This window comes from Lissotriton vulgaris (assembly GCF_964263255.1).
Source record: "Lissotriton vulgaris chromosome 8 unlocalized genomic scaffold, aLisVul1.2 SUPER_8_unloc_1, whole genome shotgun sequence".
Taxonomy (NCBI): Eukaryota; Metazoa; Chordata; class Amphibia; order Caudata; family Salamandridae; genus Lissotriton; species Lissotriton vulgaris.
Genome location: NW_028240615.1, coordinates 4,882,496 through 4,900,783, shown reverse-complemented (window position 1 = coordinate 4,900,783; position 18,288 = coordinate 4,882,496). Strand labels below are relative to the sequence as shown.

The window sequence follows — 18,288 nt, the reverse complement described above, 5'->3', positions numbered from 1 at the left end:
GAGATGCAATGAGTGAATTCACAATGCAATATGGTTAACTATTGGAGAATGGCCGAAGATTGGTGTACAGTCAGGCTGTTGTAGCTTCAAGCCTCTGAATTAACAACAGAGTAAGAAAGTAGGACTTTTTCCAAAAGAAGTCATTTTTTTTTAAATCACCCATTTTGAACTTTGTTGTGCAAAAGCTAGGGAATCAGGCCATCCTTGCATTTGATGGAAATGCCTTGATGAAAACGTTTCTGTTTGGTTTATCATCTACACAGATATACTGTATAAATAAAGATAAGTGAAATGTTTCACACCGGCCATTTGGCCTTGGCCATGACCAGTTCACCTTTGGTCACTGGCTTTGGGCAGCAGCTTAATGATCCTGGTTTATGACCTTGGACATGGGGCTTTGCAACAGTTTGGTCTGTAATATTATATAACTGCCTAGTCCGAAACGCTTTGAGTAAGAGGCATGTGGGATATTCCCTAAACTTCACAGCATGGCCAAGAACGACCATGTTTGGGAAGCCTCCATTGTTCAGTGGCCTTTGCCATAAATGGGATTCCAAGACCTGTTTTGCCTATGAATTGGACTAACTGGAGTTGTTCCACCGTTGGCATTTAATGTTTGTTGGCTCACATAATTTACAGTTACAACAAATTAAAATTGGCCCTCCCACACTCACCTCTTTATCGCCTGTACGGGAGTGAACTCCCTTGGCTGTCTTCTTGTTGGTTGATGCAACCTCTTTCAGAATATGTCTGCTCTAGCTAGGAAGGACGTCTGGCCTTCTGGGTAATGAGGGTCAGTACCGCCAATCGCTGCATTTCATGAACAGCCCATTGCCAAAATAAAGAACCTCCTAGGGGACTGTGGAAGGCAGCATCACCACTTAAAACGTTTTTGACTGCCCTATTTTATGGTATACTTTTCACTGGATAATTTTGTATTATATTATAGTATTTGTAAAGCACTTTGGCCCCCTATGTGGCGTTCCGAAGCACTTGTCCACGAAGGTAGCATGCTACACCATGCAAGTGTGCGGCTGAGCGAGTATTTGCTTTGCCTTGAGCATATATGATGTGTTTCCATATTGGGCGTGATAACTGCAGAGGTGCTGTTATTGTCTTGGGGTACTCATCGCGTAGCTCTACAATTGAGGAATTGTGAGACATAAATGTGAATTTTATAATGTGTTATGTTTACAGCTCTAATTAGCTGTGCAGGTCCCTTTATTGTGATAATAGTTTTTCTTTTGTATTCTCAAATCGATTGCCTATGCTTGCTTTGGCAGGAGGTCATCCACTTTGTGATCATATAGATCTGCAAGAGGTAACGGGTGTCGGGAAGGGTTCAGAAATCTGCCCGGATAGACTGTGTTAGTCCTCCTTGCTATCACAGCCATTATATGATGTCAATTAAAGTTTTCAGTGGATGGGCTGTGTTTTTGTTGTTATATGTGGACGGTCGCAGTATGTGATATTTGAGACCTGCAGGGTGAACTGTTAAAGAGTCCTTCATTGGCCATCAATTTGCGGCAGATATCTTTGGTATCAGCAGGGCTATTTGGTTAGTATTGAGTGGTTATTTGCTCATGCTTGTATAGCCTTAATCTGGGCCGTCCCGTTGCCAGAAAGGTTCTGCAAGTCCTTTCACACATTATATGCCTTTCCTGTTGACGATGAGGAAGCAGTTATTGAGTTGTAATATGTTGTGATAAGGCTTCTATCAAGTTGTGAGGGAGCGGGCTGCCATACACACTAGATTAACTGTCCTCCATTTTGTGATTATTGTTGGAACGTAGGGTAGACATAGTTTAACATGTCTGTGAAGTGTGGGGGGAGTGGCTATAGGTAGAGTCCCATATGTAATTAGTCAAGCTGTGGATGTTAAGTTCCAGGGTGGCAACGGATACTTCTAGTGTTGATTGGAATGGCACACTCATTATATTCCACCTGTATTTTAAGGTCATTATGAGGTTATGTTGGGTTTGGTTCCCCAATTTGGGTTCATTGTCTGTCCTCTCGTTAAGGTGTGCTGCAATTTGGGTTCTGTGAAAATCAATCTATTACTAGAGTGTGAGTTCAGTTTTTAGAAGTAGTAAGTATTTTCCACAGAGCAAGTTGCACAATAAGGGGCTGTGGAAGGCTAGACTCGTGATGCGTAGTGCTCTACATAAATCGCATGGACCTTGTTATATACTGTTCATCTACACTGGTGTATTTAGGCCCAGGCTTTACAAAGGCTACCATGGCTGAAGAACCAGTGACAGCTTATATCAAATCGTCCAGACCGCATACTGACCATACGGGACGTGACGTAACCCATACATAATGACAGAGTTGTGTGGAAAATGTGCTTGTGTAATGTGGACCATATGCTGTTGAAAACTGAAATGAAGTCCTAACTTGTGATTTCTGGGAGGAACAGGCAGTGTGGTGCCTGGTTCTACTTTCCCAGTGTCCCTCCTCTTTCGACAGCTTGCTTCGTGATGGCATGCTGTGCAAGGGCGCTGGTAGAATGACACATTTTGTGTCAGTCGTGAGGAGTGTGACCTATAAAATAAATTGTTTGTCCCTGATGTCCATTGTGCAGCAGTCGTGGCATAATAGTTTTATATTTGGCTTCCATGTGTGGTCTGTTTCATAATTGCCTTTAAACTATTCAGGCTGTGACTTTTTGTATTGAACTAACTGAAAAGAAGGTGCAGTAGATGTACAATGCATGAACTTTAGGATTCCCTACTTCAGAAGGCACTGTTGCAATGTGCTGTCCATGTCCGAATGAAAAGAAGGGGTTACGCAGATGGTGAGACTGTAGCCATAGCCCGCATTTCCCTTCGTAAATAAACCAGGGCCTTTATCTGGTAAGGGAGTACAGAGGTGTCTTCTGTAAGAGAGGGCAGCTCCTTGAAAGCCAAGGAAAGTGTTGATCGCTCGAAGCTTTAAGGATTTCAGCAAGATGCCTCTGCTTTCTGGATCCCACTTCTGCTAAAGGTTTTCTTCTTGATATATGGATCCTTTAAATTATTGGTGTTTTGAAGAATGCCTGGCTTTTAGAAGAGAGAACCTGTACTCCGGTTTCCCCACTATTGCTGTAGACTCACTAGCATGTGGCGTGATGATCATCTGTAGTATGTGTACTTCCTGCTGTTGTATCATTCTCGTCACTAATTATTTTTCTCCTTTAATTCTCCAGCCACAGTAAGAAGAGGGCTTTGCCAAAATGGGGGAATCGGAGCCAACACCCGGCTCGCGACTAGGAGTACAGGAGAGCGGAGGAATAAGCACATTGGAACATGGACAGAAGCCGCCCACGTCTCCTCCCGGGAGACTCATTCCCTTCAAGGTCCTGATGCTGGATGACACCCAGGAGATCATCGAAGTTCCAGTAAGTTTGGATAGTTCCATTCTCTGTATAGCACTTGTTTTTAATGGCAACTGTTTGAATGTCTGTGCCTGGTCTGAGTCGTAATGGGGCCCGTTCTCCTGGAGGTACATGGTAAGCAAGCAAGAGGTCTGGGCGCCAAGCGCTCTGTGAGGGCTATACTTTGAAAACCAGGAAATTACTACATTTGTACCACTTCTTAAAAATAAATGAAGTGGGCAGGGAAATGACTGTGACTTGATATGGGCTTTATGTGAAAATGAAGAAACCCAAACCTATTGGAACACATTTTTTTTGATTGTCAGAAATGCTCCTTTTTTGAGGAAGAGACCTAATGAGCACCCTTCTCATTACAGCCCCTCTTACCTGATGGTCACATCTTGTCCATCTCCCTCTCAAAAAAGTATGTTATGTGGTTAATGCGAGAGCCTGGCTCGCGAAGAGTGGCCTTGCTGCTTGAGTTATGGTTTTCTTATGAATTTTTTGAGGCAATGGATTTCTTGGTTATTTGGTAGAGTTTCACATAATGCTTTGTGCATGTCCCTCTTGTTTGTCCTTTCTCAAGTGGAATTGTGGTTGCAGACTGCATGTTTTCTTCCTTACGTTTGTCTTTGTGTGGTACCTGCTTAAGACTTGATTGCAGCCTCTTGTATGGGAGGGGAGGGGGAGGAGGGCTTGGTTGCTCTCCAAGCCTTCTCCTCATGCAAGGGAAGGGCCACTCTCGCTAGCTGCTGGTGCCTCTGTGTACTGCTTGCGGACCACAAAGGGCACTCATTGGGCATGCACCAAGGACAGTTTGAAATAAACATACAAATGCCTTGCCGTAAAGGAGCTCTTCCTGGCAGTCTCATATGATGCATAAATTAAGGGATTTAATGGAGAACTTGTGGTATTTTTGGTGTGCATAATCGTGTCTCAACATTGCACCAAAAGGACCGGCACAATGCCATATTCTCAGGATGACAACATAAGGCAAATTCATGCAATCAAACGGCAATCCGTACGTATTTAAGGGTAATCCCGGAAATCCGGTTTGTGTCCTACCTCGTGCTTCAACAAGCTCCTTTAACAGCATATCACGTTTTTATTGGTTTCCGTTGATATGAAATCTCTCCCATCAGCTGGTTGAATTCAATGGGTTTGCACACTTGGCTTTTTTTGACGGTTACTTGCTTTGCACAGCGGTCAATTTTTTCTGTGCCTGGCCTTCTGTGCTGCACAGTGGGGCGCTCATTCAGAAGTACATTTGTTTTCTTGTTCGGGGCGAGGTCCTGCAGTGCTTGTGGGCAGGGACATCTTAAGGATTTGGGGGGGCTTTGGCCCAGACATGTTTTGGGGGCACTGTTCAGAACAACTTTGAATTTATGATCCAGTTTCAGCTCTTTCATTCCCTCCTTGGCCAGGTCACTGGACGGGTGCACACTCAAATTCTAAATGTGTTTAAATCTAATATTCAGGGCCAGTGGCGTGTTTTCAATACTGTAAAACAGCAGCAGCTCTCACTGATATTACTGCAAATAATCTCTGTGACCCCCTCCCGTGTCTCATGTGAGGTCCTGTTTTGGTTTAAAAGACACTTTTTTATGGATGTTCTATGAAACATAAACACAAGATTTCTCTGCAAAATGTCTGTAATAGACTCTCATACATCACCCACATTAATATATAAATGAAATGAAAACGGTATTCAAAACAATCTGTTTAAGAACTCTGAAAGGCCATCCAGGCAAGACTCTTAGCACAACCGAGCTGTCTCTTGGGGGAGGGGGGGGGGGGGGGGGGGGGGCATTCAATGTCTGGGGCCCTGGGCCAGAGCTCACTTTGCCCATGCTTTGACTTTGAAACGTCTATGCCTGTGGTGTTTGTTTTATATATTTATTGTTACCTTTGACAGACCAGGCAGGCCTCACGTTCCCTGGTGTTTTGGGGTTTGTTACATTTAGTTGTTCCTTTGGGAGTTGTCCACGCTTAGTAGTCTTTGAATCTTTGAAGCTAACACGTAGGCGTTTTATCTGAAAAAACCGCGCTTTCTAGAAACTAGTGATGATTTTGAAGAGAAATACAGCTATAAAACACCAAGGGGCGCGTGTTGAATAGATTATCACTGAGTATATGTATTGTTATGGGGCACAGTGCATAATATGCTGCAGTTTATTTATGCAGGGCAGGGGGCGACTATAAATTCACTCTGCAGGTCCCAGAGAGCCGCTTATTCTGAACCTAACCACCTGATGCGCTGAAGTGAAAGGATATGTTGTGTGTGGGGCTGAGGCTGCTTTTCCAGCAGCAAACCTGCTTGGCTCTTTTGTTGGCTTTTTCCTTTGTCGTCTTTGCAGCCAGACCAGTTAGTCGAGGTATTTTATTTCAGCATTCATCCTGCATAAAAGAAACCCGCAGGCCTCTGCCAGATTAGGAGCCGGTTATGAGCTTTGCCTTGGTTCTGCAGCCTATAATATGCGGTTGTTTTCATTTGGATATGACCTTCTTGGCCTGGAGTTGTGTGCTTGACAGAGAGAATGCAAGAGGTCTTTGCGCCTCCTCTGCCCGCAGCAATCTGCTCTGCCGTTTTTTTAGGTCTCTACTTTAGATACATTTTGTTAACTTAAAGGGGGCTTAGCATTGGTTGGCTTAATTGTCACTCTTATTTCTGCACTTTTTATTGGTTAGCGAGTGCTTGTTTAATTTCCTTTGTGTGTTTGTCCCGCCTGTGGTGCATGGCCAAAGTACTGCTTTTTTTCCCCCCACTGAGTGTCCTTCCGCTGCTTGCACTTTGACGGCTGCCCCTTTATTTTTCCCTTGTGTAGGAAGCACTCCATAATAATTCATCTGTGAGGAAGCACTCCATAATACTGTATCTGTACACATGGTGTCCATTTCCAACTTACTTCCTCTTCTGCTTCAGACATGCTTCACAGAGGCAGAAAACGTTTATTTCCATGTCCTTCTGTGTTGTCTCTGCACCCTCCCTCTGTAAGTGTAGCCTTTGATCTTTGACCTCCCCACTCCGTCCATGTGGCATTTGACCCCTCTCTCCATACGTGTCTTTTTTTACTGTTTGAAAGATGCTACACCATAGTTAAGAAAGTTTATTTTCAGTGTGTGTAGCACTTACATTTTTCTGACATTTGCTCCCTTAATTGTATTGCAGATATGTTATTCTTTTGTATTGCCCTCGCTCCCTCTGTGTTGCCTTTACCACTCCCATCTTCTCTCCGTGTGCCTTTGCCTCCCTCCTACTCTTCTTCTCTTCCGTATGCGTTGCCTTTGCCACCTTACCTCCCACCCTCTGTCCCTGTGGGTTTTGACCCCCTCTCTCTGTTGCTATACCATACAAGTCCTTACCATGCTATGCAATGACAGCCCATACCATATCATGCCATACTATCCAATGATCAGCCATTCCATATTGTACTATCCAATGACAGGCCATACCATACCATACCATACAGAGACGGGTCCTTCCATACCATACAATAACAGGCCATACCATGATATTGACAGGCCATTCTAAGCTATACTATACAATGGCATGCCATATCATACTATACACTGACGGGCCATAATATACCATACAGCGACAGGCCATGCCATTCTATAAAATCACAATCCATACCATATTGTACAATGACAGGCCACACCACTCCATCCCACACAATACAATGACAGGCCATACCATATCATTCAATGACAGGTCATGCCATACCAAACTACACGACATAATGACTGGCCATGTAATAAATACAATGGCAAGCCATGCCATACCATTCTATATAATAAAATGGCAGACCAGACCCTACCATACCATACTATACAATCATATACAATGCACCACAGCTGCACTGTTGTACAGCTGGCTAAAAAAACATTGATAGGCTAAACCTACTGCCTTTGCCAGTATTTGTTTTTAAAGAGATCAATGTTGTAAAATCTGCAAGGACCAGATTTAGTGTTTCTTTTTATAAGTTTGTTTTGTGAATAAAAAAGGATATCAATGTGTTAAAATTGACTCTCCTTTGAGGCTTTCTGAAAAACAAGAATCCAGCGTTGACAGGTGAATTAGGTATGCTTTTAGCTAATTTGCCTTCAAAAATTGCATATTTTAATTTTTTACAAGCAAAATGTTCGTCGTCTGCTTGCTGAAATTTGGTGCTATATGAATATGAAAGCACACTTTGTTAAATTTGGCAGCAGGGCAGCATTGGAGAAAACGGCACTGGTGGCACAAAATACAAAACTGAAATATTAATTTTATTGTTGTCGCTGTTTGTTTGTGTCACCTCTAAAAGCTTCTCTAGCTTTACTCTGCCATCCTTCTCAGCTGGGGGCAGTAGTGATGCTTCTTCATACTGCGTCCTGGCCCTTGCAAACAGAATTTCACTGTATCTAACAGAAGCTTCGGTTATGAGAAAGCATCACCTGTATTTTTTTTATAAGTTAAATGTAAAACTATAAAATTGTAGGAAAAGGTGGTGTAGATTCTGGCTTTATTGGGCACCTGGAGCTGTGTGTAATTGCAGCATGTTTGGAGCACAAAAATTCAAGTCTCTGCTTGAAAATGCAATACAGCGAGGAAAGTACTATTTAAAAAAAATATATAAGAGTAAGAGCAGCAAAAGTTTGAAAGTGTTAATGTCAGCACTTTAACTGTGCTACGAATCTTTTTGTTCCCATTTTCACTCTGAATTTTAGCTTTTTTGCAGAAGAAGCTTTAAATGTTTTGCACAGCGGGTTTTCCAGACATTCCTGTTACATAATGCACACCCTTGCAATGTTGTAATGTTGTGGCTGTCTGCCACGTTACCTTTTTGCTTGTCTTGGAGCTAAATATAATACACCTTAGCACAGCTTTTCTTTATTCCTGGGCCTTCTTAAGATGCCAAAAAATAGCAGTGGCCTATTAAAATAAGCATTGCCAAACCAATTGGTCTGGCTTTGTCTGTGCTTGTTTTGCTGTGGTTTTTATTAAACATTGTTGTGGGAGCAGCCAGGTCCTCGTCAATATTAAAAAATAAACATTGGTAAAGAGCAAAAAAAGTTTTAGTCTCGGGCACATGTTGCCACGATAATCTGTGGCAATGAAGGGCAGTATTTTGTTTGCGGGTGTGCTCCTTCTGAAAGAGCTGTATGCCATCGCTTGTAGGGAAAATAGCCAATGACTGAGGAGGGTGGACCCATTGTCCCATGCGGGATGCAATAGGGTATGGAAGAAAAATGTAAATGACACAATAATAGGCCAATCAACGAAGCGAGCTGGCTGAAAACCCCTGTATGTAAGTATATTATGCAAATAAAAGCAAAAGGTCTTTGCCAACCCCAGACCTAAAAATTATACATTAGTCTTGCCAGCACATTCATCTTGAAGCAGAAGAGTTATTTAATAAAATTAGCTTTTTTCCAAAAGCCGCTATGGCTAAATTCAACTGTTTATACAACTCTTTTCAGCGCTTACTCAACTTGAGACAAACTATGCATACAAGATACATCAAATAAAGTGTGCAGTTGTTAAAAGAAGTTGTGGTATGCACACTCCAACAGACTGAAATCCTTCAAACAAATTGGAAAGCCTTTTTTAAACGTCACGCCTGATTTCACATCATTTTTGCTAAATAAAAAGTACCTTTATCATTGGGCTTCTATGGTTTCCTGTCCCTACTGTGCGCTACTATATCTGAGGAATGAGTACAGGCAGGAGAGGAGAACAGGAGGCCAGTTTGGGAACCTACCATAGTTTTGGGCGGCAAGAATCTATTTGGGATATTAAACATCTGCAAAACATGATGAACTCGTGGCATACTTTGCTTTAAAAAAAACACACCTTATCTCTTACACTCTGAAATGTCTGAAGCTCTGCAAAGATCATTTCAGAAGTCCAGAGAGGTTCCCTGGAAATAAGTCTAAAGTATAAGAGCTTTTTCGGCGAGTAGCACGCTACCCCGGAACCCAAGAAGGATTAGTGTTGAATTAGTATAGTGAAATATAAAAGTAATTTGAGTGTTTGGTAGGTTAGTCAGTTATGTAATGTACATATGTATTTAGCAACTGTCTAGTTCAAAACTGAATTAATATCCCACCACTAGTATGTATGGGTCTTACATATGTAGGCGCAAACCACGTTTTTCTCTTGATTGATATCCATTGATAATTTTCAGTGTGGCTAGCTGTTCTGAGCAGTGTACATTCACTACAAGAATCACTACGTCAGGCAGAATAATTTGGAAGAAGGCGTTTTTCCTTGCTACAGCTCCTCGTAGCCGCTGTGCTGCTTCTTGTCCCTCACATAGGCCCTCTATGAAAGTACCATGGGGTGGTGAGAACCAGGCCGCCCCCGGCCGGGCAACGCCGCTCTCCCGCCAAGCCTGGCTTCCGGTCGCGGAAGCTGGACCGGTGGAATTCGCGCCCTGGACTCAAAGGAGCGCATTGAGGCCCGGAGTGCCGTGGTGAACCCTTCAGTGTTTGTACACCCCCAGTGAGCAGACCCAGAAAAGCTGGCCCGGTTTGTTTCCTCTCCACCGAGCCGCACAAAGCGGCCACAGTGCTGAAGGGTCATTAGTGCGCCGCTCACCCGCGGCCTTTGTGGTCCGACCTGGCCTCTTCCCCTCACCGTTCAAGAAGTGAATCCCGGCCCAGGATGTTTGAATCGCGTCTTGTTCTGGAAGGCAGTCAGGCTTTGAATGCGCCATTACAGAGTGTGCCAGCAGTCGGTTTCCCGCCAGTTTATATATTTTGCTTCTCAGTAGATAGCACCTCTTCACAATTGTTAATGTTCGAGACACAGTCCTTGCTTTCTGATGGTTTTTTACATTTCTCTGGTCGTATTTGCTCATGCCGTCGAATAGAATTTTCTACTTTTACTTGAAAATGTCTAAATTTGCCTTATGAGTTTTTATATAATGCACTAATTGTCTACTGTAAGTGTTCGGTCTGTTGCAAAGTCACTAATTGTAATGATGGGCAAGATAAATCCTTATTTGTCACTATTGGAAGAAAAATAAAATATGCAACATATAAACACTTTAGCAAGGCGGACGTGCTTACATGGACGCTTTAACATATTGGAAGGTTCAGTGAATTAAACTGATCAGGAAGCTTTACACCATAGGTGAAGGGTAGGTTGTAGACGTCCGGAGAGACTCTTGCAGTTGTTTTTGTAGGGCAATTTTATAATGTATTCCAGTGAAACTGTGCATGGTTTGTTCGTTCTCTTTTGCTGAGAATGCATTTTGTTAGACTTATTTCCTTATAGTGTATAGAAAGGTGTTCATTTTTCTCTCAGATAAGTGTGGATTTATAAATTACATATTGTGTGTGGGCCGGTGAAATATGCACCTGAAGCAGTCATCAGAGCGAATTGCCACAGCAACTGAATCGAACAACTTCGGTGAGAAAGCAGCACTTACTGTACCTGCAGCCGAGAGAAGCCTTCTGTAGAATTTATCGCTGTTGGTTTGTATTGCTGGGGTTTCTGAGTATAACCTTGGGTAGAAAAGAAGCGCTGTTGGTTTGTATTGCTGGGGTTTCTGAGTATAACCTTGGGTAGAAAAGCCCGTGGGGAGGCACTGAATGTCCATTAATATATCCTAGCAACAATCTGAGCTGCAAAACCGACACAAAATCAGTAAAACAGAACCCAGACTTGGCCAGGAGTTGGACCATTCCCATTTTCTAACCTATGGGGGTTGGGTAGGAAATATCATCAAATGAAGAATGTGTTTGCAGATAGTAGGTGTTTTGATGGGAATGTCCCCTAGATGGTGACTGGGCGTGTATTCCTGTTCTGCATTATACAGCTGCAGGTGAATCTGGTAACCTGGCTTTCTTTTGGCGGAGTACACATGCAAGCCTTCATGCCTGCAGAGGTCTAGGCTCGCGTTGACTACGAGACCCAGAGCGTGGCGCTTGTGTCATGGAGGGATGCCAAAAGCATACTCTGGAGTTGACACAAGGTCATATCCTCGAAGTCTCTTGGACGTATTTAGGGAACAGTGGTTGGAGCATTCAGTTTTGAATCCGTGGTGTTTGAACCAGACTTTTCATCTGTTCCAAGTGAGAGCTTGAAGTCCGCAGGCTTGCTTGTGTAATGTTCTGCTTGTGAGTCTTGCCCAGAACCTGTGCCGACGTCACTGTGTATTGCGAGGGTGTGTTGTGTGTCTGGTGCCTAGAAGCAGGACTCTAGGCATATATGTGTATACTGTAGCCAGTGGGGTCCATTTTGGATCCATTTTGGATCCATTTTGGATTACTCCTGGTTTCGAAATCGCACAAGAGCAAAGTTGTGATACAGCCTTCCCAGACAGTGGAAATCTACAGTCCCCATTCTTCGCCTGGAGGGTGCATCCCTAGAGACACTGACATACACACGGAGGTGTGCTTACAGGGCGGCCTTTAAAAAATATATGTCTCTTGTTTAGAAGGGGGTTACTGATTAATCCCTCTTGAGCACTGCCAATTGGTTGATGGTCGGAGAATGGGATGAGCTGGCAGATTCAGGAAGCCAAGCAATGAAACGAACACTCGTATGGTTGGAATGTAATCTTGTCTTTTAAAAGCAATGAAATGAGCATTGGCAATGCAAGTGTGTCTTGTTTGACTTGACTGTAAAACTTACAAGAGGTGTACGGTGGTGCCATTATTCCAGGTTTTACAGATTGTGCTACTTTACCTATGACATCATGGGATCAGTCACAATATATACATCTGCGATATACCTTGGGTCGGAATTAAGGATCTCAATACTTTGCAATAGATAGAGAAAGCCGTCTGTAGCCTTACGTTAGAAACATTTGGTTAAACTAGTAGCGAGGCAAGTTGAGTTACCATTATTTATTATAGCATTTTGCAGAAGTAGACTTTGCTAAATAAAAAATGCTGAGGTTTATTATTCCAGTAGACACTTTTGAATGCTGAGTCCACAAGGTTCCTTCCTAATGGGTTTTATTGTAACTTGGAAACAGATATTTCTTTTCATAGCATTGCATTTTGCAATTGTACACAGTAAATGTTAGTCACATTTTTAAGGACATCTGGAACAGTGGGGAACATTTGATTTCTGAATTTTGTTGTCCTGCGCTTGAAAGTTCTGCTCTGCTTGAAAGTTTGATTGAAATGATCATTGTCTTACTGCAAGCACGCGCGCATTACATTTGACGTGCCACTAATATTTGTCAGCTTAGGGGTTGGAGGGGAGTGGAGACCTCATGCAGAATTCAGCACATGAGATTGTCGCGACTCAGTTTAGCTTTTACCATGCGAAGCAAAAGAGGTTAACTTGCCCATTCTTGTTTGTTCAACACTTTTTGTGGACAGTCAGATGCTTGGATGAGTAGGGAAAGGGGGAAAGAGGACCTTCTTCTGGGTAGTAAGACAAACATACTTCTCTATTCAGATCCGTCTCCATTCCGCCAAAAGTCTGCTCCATTTTAATTCATGGTGGAATGATTTTTAGTTGTTTTCAGTCAGGAATAGGACTAGTAGGGCTGGGGAAGAACCTTAAGAAAGCGTGCCCTCCGATTGCCCTGCAAAAAAAGAAAAAGTGCTTTCTTACCATAACCACATACCTAACCATAACCACAACTTGCTTTTCAATAGCAATCTGGGTATTAGTCTTCCTTGCAGTCAAACCACATAATTCAATCTATTAAGAGATAAAATGTCGGCTATCTACACAAAACTGTAATGAAAAATAAGAATTTATTAAGCCTAAATTAGATACATTAGAATTGCTGTTACGAGGACATAGAAATGTAGACCACCCTCTTTATAATCGGAGTGAAACATGGTCCTGAAAGAATGTGTCATGAGATGTTGAAAACAGTTCAAATGACCAAGGTGACATTTTTTTCAGTACGCAAAATGATGATCTGTGACTTCAGAGCGGACCCAGCCCATACAGCAGCCTGGTTAGTTTTTGCTTTTTCTATGATCCGAAGGAGTGGAGCTTATGTGTTGCTATCTGCACCATATGTAAAGAGGGTTAATAAAAACTTGTACCTCCTCTGCCATAAATTAAACATTAGCCTTGATCAGAGAACTAGATGAAATATCTTGTTGCGAGCCTGATGCTCTCATGTATTTCACACATGATAATACCTTGGCTTGAAAGTAGGGTAAAGGTTTGAATAGAATCCACAGAGAACTCCCCGTCTCCCATTGCTGTCTTGTGTTAGACTTCTTGGCTCTTCTGAACAAAACAAAAAAACCTACCAAGAAACTGCACAGAAATAGGTTTCCAAATGAAAACCTCTTCTCTTACCAGTCCGTTTGTGGGATAATGGTGTAGAGAGTTAGGTGTATTACTTAGATCTCATTTAAATGGATACCCAGTTCCTACAAAGGACCAAGCGATCTGCGACAGTGGGAGTCGGGCACATAAAGAATCTGATCCAGACAGATGCCACCCAGGACTTAAACGGTACATCTCGTGTTGCATCTTGAACAATAATTTGTAAGAGCAGAAGAAGGTGCGATGGAGGGTCTCGTGCTGAGGCCCATTGGTCCACCCAGCCTAGCCTAGCCTAGGTGTCCAGTTCTAGTAGAGTCTACATAGCAAAGGGATAAAAAGAGGATCTCTAATTACTGTGGTTAGGCCCATATGGACAGCACTTAATACTCACATTGAGAAATGTACCCTTATTCATTAAGACAATGAGGCGGGACAAAGTGATCAGGTAAGTCAAGCCAACCTTCCAGGTAGATTCGAGCAAATATGAAGAGTGGAATAGGGGTAGATAGATTTCTTGCATACAGGTTCTCTTTTTGCTCTGTTTTTTGATGTTCATGTTTGGGATTTGAGTTCCTTTCTTCTGTGCTTTTCCATGAACTGGTGAAATGTTGACTGACTGGTTTTACCCGTTTGCATCGACAAAGATAAACTCAGTCACTGTGTAAGAATATCAGGAACCTAAGTACAGTTGTTCAGGATTGGGGAAAGTTGCAGGGGCGGGTTTGATAGAAGAAAAAATGTGGGATCCCAAGAATAAGTAGTATATGGAGTCAGTGAATTATTCAAGCAAGCACCAAGGATATTGTGATTTTAATAACATTTTATTTAGAAACAAAATCTAAAAATCAGCACTTTTGTGAAAATCCTGCGGTTTTTACAAAGGTGCCTGCAATATTATGTATATATTTTTTTGTTGATGAGGCTGAGTCTTTTTATTGGCTATGTGCTGCAATGGACCATCAAAGGATGGTAAACAACAGGCAGAACTTAAACTCACCCCCCTGCTTCCACTACCTCACACCTAGTCCTGAAATCTCCTCCCTTAATATTTTCTAAACACTCCCTTAATTTCTCTCAGCCCATCTCCGGTGTCACAACAAGAATTAATTTTAGGCTAAGAGTCGAGAGCTCTTAGTCTCTGTATGCTGGGCATTCCTCTATATTCATGGGTGAGGTACAAAACAACTAGACCCCAAAGCTTCCCCTAAATACGATACTCGCCTTGAGCACCATATTCTTGTTTCTCGTGACTCAATGACCACAACCTCTGTAGACAGAGATCCACTGTTGGGACCTGTTCCTTTCCTCATTAGGACTCTATTAAGTGTTTGACTGCTAGCAAGAGGTGGGAGACAGCACCACAGCAGATTGACCTCTGGACATTCCCGATCTCTCTACTCATGGTCTGCACAATCTCCTTTAGTACTTAGGACCAAACGCCAGACATCTTTGGGCGCCTCCACAGAATATTCAGTGCCCATCTCTCCACACCACTGCCATCGGATGTCCGACTCTGCCTGATCTATTGCATGCAACCTAGTAGGTGTGTAATACCATCTAAATTGAATCTTGTGCAGCTTCTCTCTCCTCTGGCCATATCGGGGGAAATTGTTCACACTAGAAAAATCTGCTCCAACTATACAATAGTCTAATTTTCTCATTGATGGTGGAATGCGTTTTGGCTGTGGGGTGCTGTGCCTTTAGGGGCTGGTAGAGTTTATCAACAATATGAGTCGATCAAATAGAGCGAGCTCTCCACCTCCCCTGTAGCCCCCCGCACACGCTTTCTTTCATCTGATTTTATCCTCCTATAATACACTTGTAGATATTAGAATCTTTCCATCTCAGGAGTGCAAAGTCCCTTTAATGACGTCAGAAGGTTTAATCAACATTTTGCCACAGAGTTTTTGCAGTTTGAAGCTGCCACCCTCTTTCCATACTTTGAATTTTGCCCTCTCTAATCCTAGGGTTAAGTTAGAAATCCCAAACAGCAGAATGAATGGAAATGAGTAGGTGGTGTGTGGTTTCACCATGCTACATGGAAATCGTGCCTGGAGTACATCCGGTGCTACATTCATGCAGTGGCTATGGGAAATGGTTCAATTTGTATAAAGCTTTTTAGATAATGTATGAATGTACAAGTCCTGCCTATGCAAGGGTTTTATTGAGGTTGCCTTGCATGCATGATATTTATGGGTTTACTTTTACTAATTTTTAAAACTTATCTGGGTATATAAATATGATCACTTGTCTTGTCCTTTTATTGTTATGCATAATTATTTTACCGATTATGCCAAACTGTTGTTATGGTCTTAGAGTAGTAATGCTCATGATTTCTGGCTGCCAGCGCGGTTTTATCAAAAGGAGGCTATATCTTTCTAGTTTTTAATGCCTTTATGTGGATTTGGCTACTCTTTGTTCTGTGGTTGCAGCAATGATGTGATAATTATCTCTAGATGAGGTAGTTCTTAGCTTTTGTGTCCGAGTATTCCAAACTGTAAACCTTTTCTTCGCTGTCAACAGTGGCTTGTTTCTATTGTTAAGGATGAAAGCGTGCGCCCTGGTGATAGCTGGGGTGGTCTGTGGGTTTTGAAAGTTGCAGGTCTCCCTTTCTAAAGTCCTTTATGCTGATCAGTATAGGAAGATGGTGATTGGTCCAAATGTATTAATATCGAAAGGACCTGTTAACTGGCTGACAGCCTCGATAATGTCATGAAGGAGCATGATTTGTTGGGAAGATGGACAACGTGTCCAGCCTACAGGCCTGTTAGTGAACTTTAGTTCAGAAAGCCTTTTCCATCAGTAATTGTGACCAACTTCTGAAAGTTCTTGAATAAGTCCTGCCCATCACAGAAAAAAACATTTTGAATTTCACCCTTCATGCCTACATAGGTTCACTGACCCACAGAGTGAGGGATTTCCCCATGGTCCCTCGGTTCTTCAGATGGTAGGACCTGACCTTTTGATTACCCGAATCGAAACCCAGTTTTATTAAGTCTTTCTAGTGTGTTCCATTTATCACTTGCCATTTTCTGGTGGTCATGTTTTTCTTTTTGTGGCTTTTGTTTCTCACATTTATGTATTTATGTTTTCTAACAGGTTTACCCTTGAATGGTCAGGAATTGTTTTTTTCACTGTCTTTGACGCAGGCAAGTGCGTCCTGTTGTTTATCGAACTGCAGAACCAGTTCAGGCATGCCTCTATGACTGTTCCACACCTCATGCATTAGGGGGAAATCAATCCATGCAAGAAGATTAAGATAATCTCTGTAGTGTTGTAGAGATATGGTATATTGGTCAGCTTTGTGATCTTGGTACCTGGAGACCTGGCTTCTAATCTTGACTCTGGTATCTGTTCAATCAAATATTGTGTGCTTCTTCACAAATCACTTCATCTGCCTATATTTGCGTCAAGAGCCCTAGTCATGCGGCCAGGTGTACCCATCCAAAATTGTAGAATAATTAAGATAAAGATGCAATCAAAAATTAGGAAGTTTAATTTCCTCATTGACTTCTATTGGTGTGAAGGAAATTTTTAAGTCGAAGAAAGCTGTTTTTTGTATTTTTTTTCTTTGCTTAAAATGAGGAGTCTTCTGCCTAAACCAGGAAGGTTTCCAAGTCTGCAGGTTGTCTCTTTTCCACTTTACACCCCGCCCGCTTCCTGCCCCCTTTCGTCTAAATCCTCCTTATCGACTGGTATGTACATCACACAGAGTAAGTCGGGGTCCTTGAGAGGGAAAAGAGTGCAAAGATCCTAATTATTAGTGTTAGTGCCAAACATTCATCAACACAAGACTTAAAGTAACATAAATGCACCTAGCCTCGCCATTGTGAACAAGTTTAGGTACACACAGCTCTATTTAATCCCGGCGCCTTAAAGGGATGCTCGGAGGTGATGTAAACACTGATCCCCTTGCTGCTTCAAGCTATAAATACCGCGGCTTAGAAAGATTATTCTTGGAAACTTTCTGCAAAGGGAGCTAGGCCTGATGGCAAAGTGGCTTTGAGCTTCAGCCTTTCATCTCTGACCGAGATCTGTCTGCCTTTGATCGAGAAATCCAAGTTTAACTGACATTGCCTTCAGATTTTCGTTTTATTTTGTGCTTTTTGCTGTAAATTTGCACCCCGACACCATCGGTCTATTATATGCTGACTATCTTATTAAAGAGGAACAGGAAGAGGTCTAGTTTCTTGGTTGACCTCATAGGCGGCAAACCCGTGGCAGATTTTCAGTCTAACCACACACCACGTAAATCGCTTCCTTGTATTATCATGGGGTGTATCTGTCTTTCTGGTCCACTTTACAGTGTTTGTGTTATGCTCCTTTCATTCATTAGCCAATACATTGACCGGTTTGGAATTTGAAAATAACGTGTAAAATTATTAAAAGAGGCAGAACGTAAAAAACCCCAAAAACAAATATTCAGTGTAAAAGGGGGAATCGTGACTGACTTGTGGGATAATGCTAACACAGTTATTGCTCTTGACTGTATTTATTCCAATTCATTTTGCCAAAGTTGATGTGTGGTGGTTATTTATTTAGTATAGTTTTCAAACTGTGACATTCTGAATAATGCGTTATAGCTGATAGAGAAAAAAAACATTCATGATGGAGGCATGAATGGAAGGGACAGGGGATCCCCTTATCTTTCTCAAAGACTGTCTCTTTTGAGTGTTCTTTTGCTGTATGTTTT

General features: G+C 42.3%; 1 protein-coding gene across 3 annotated transcripts in view; it reads left to right on the top strand.

The window, feature by feature from the left end:
• The window catches only part of FARP1 (FERM, ARH/RhoGEF and pleckstrin domain protein 1), a 576,707-nt gene that overhangs the window by 101,997 nt on the left and 456,422 nt on the right, over positions 1–18,288 (top strand). For all 3 annotated transcript variants that reach the window (XM_086947879.1, XM_086947877.1, XM_086947878.1), the window contains exon 2: positions 3,188–3,379. In XM_086947879.1, coding sequence (XP_086804005.1) covers positions 3,215–3,379 — 165 coding nt within the window. In that variant the 5' untranslated portion in view covers positions 3,188–3,214. The remainder of the gene's footprint in view (positions 1–3,187; positions 3,380–18,288) is intronic.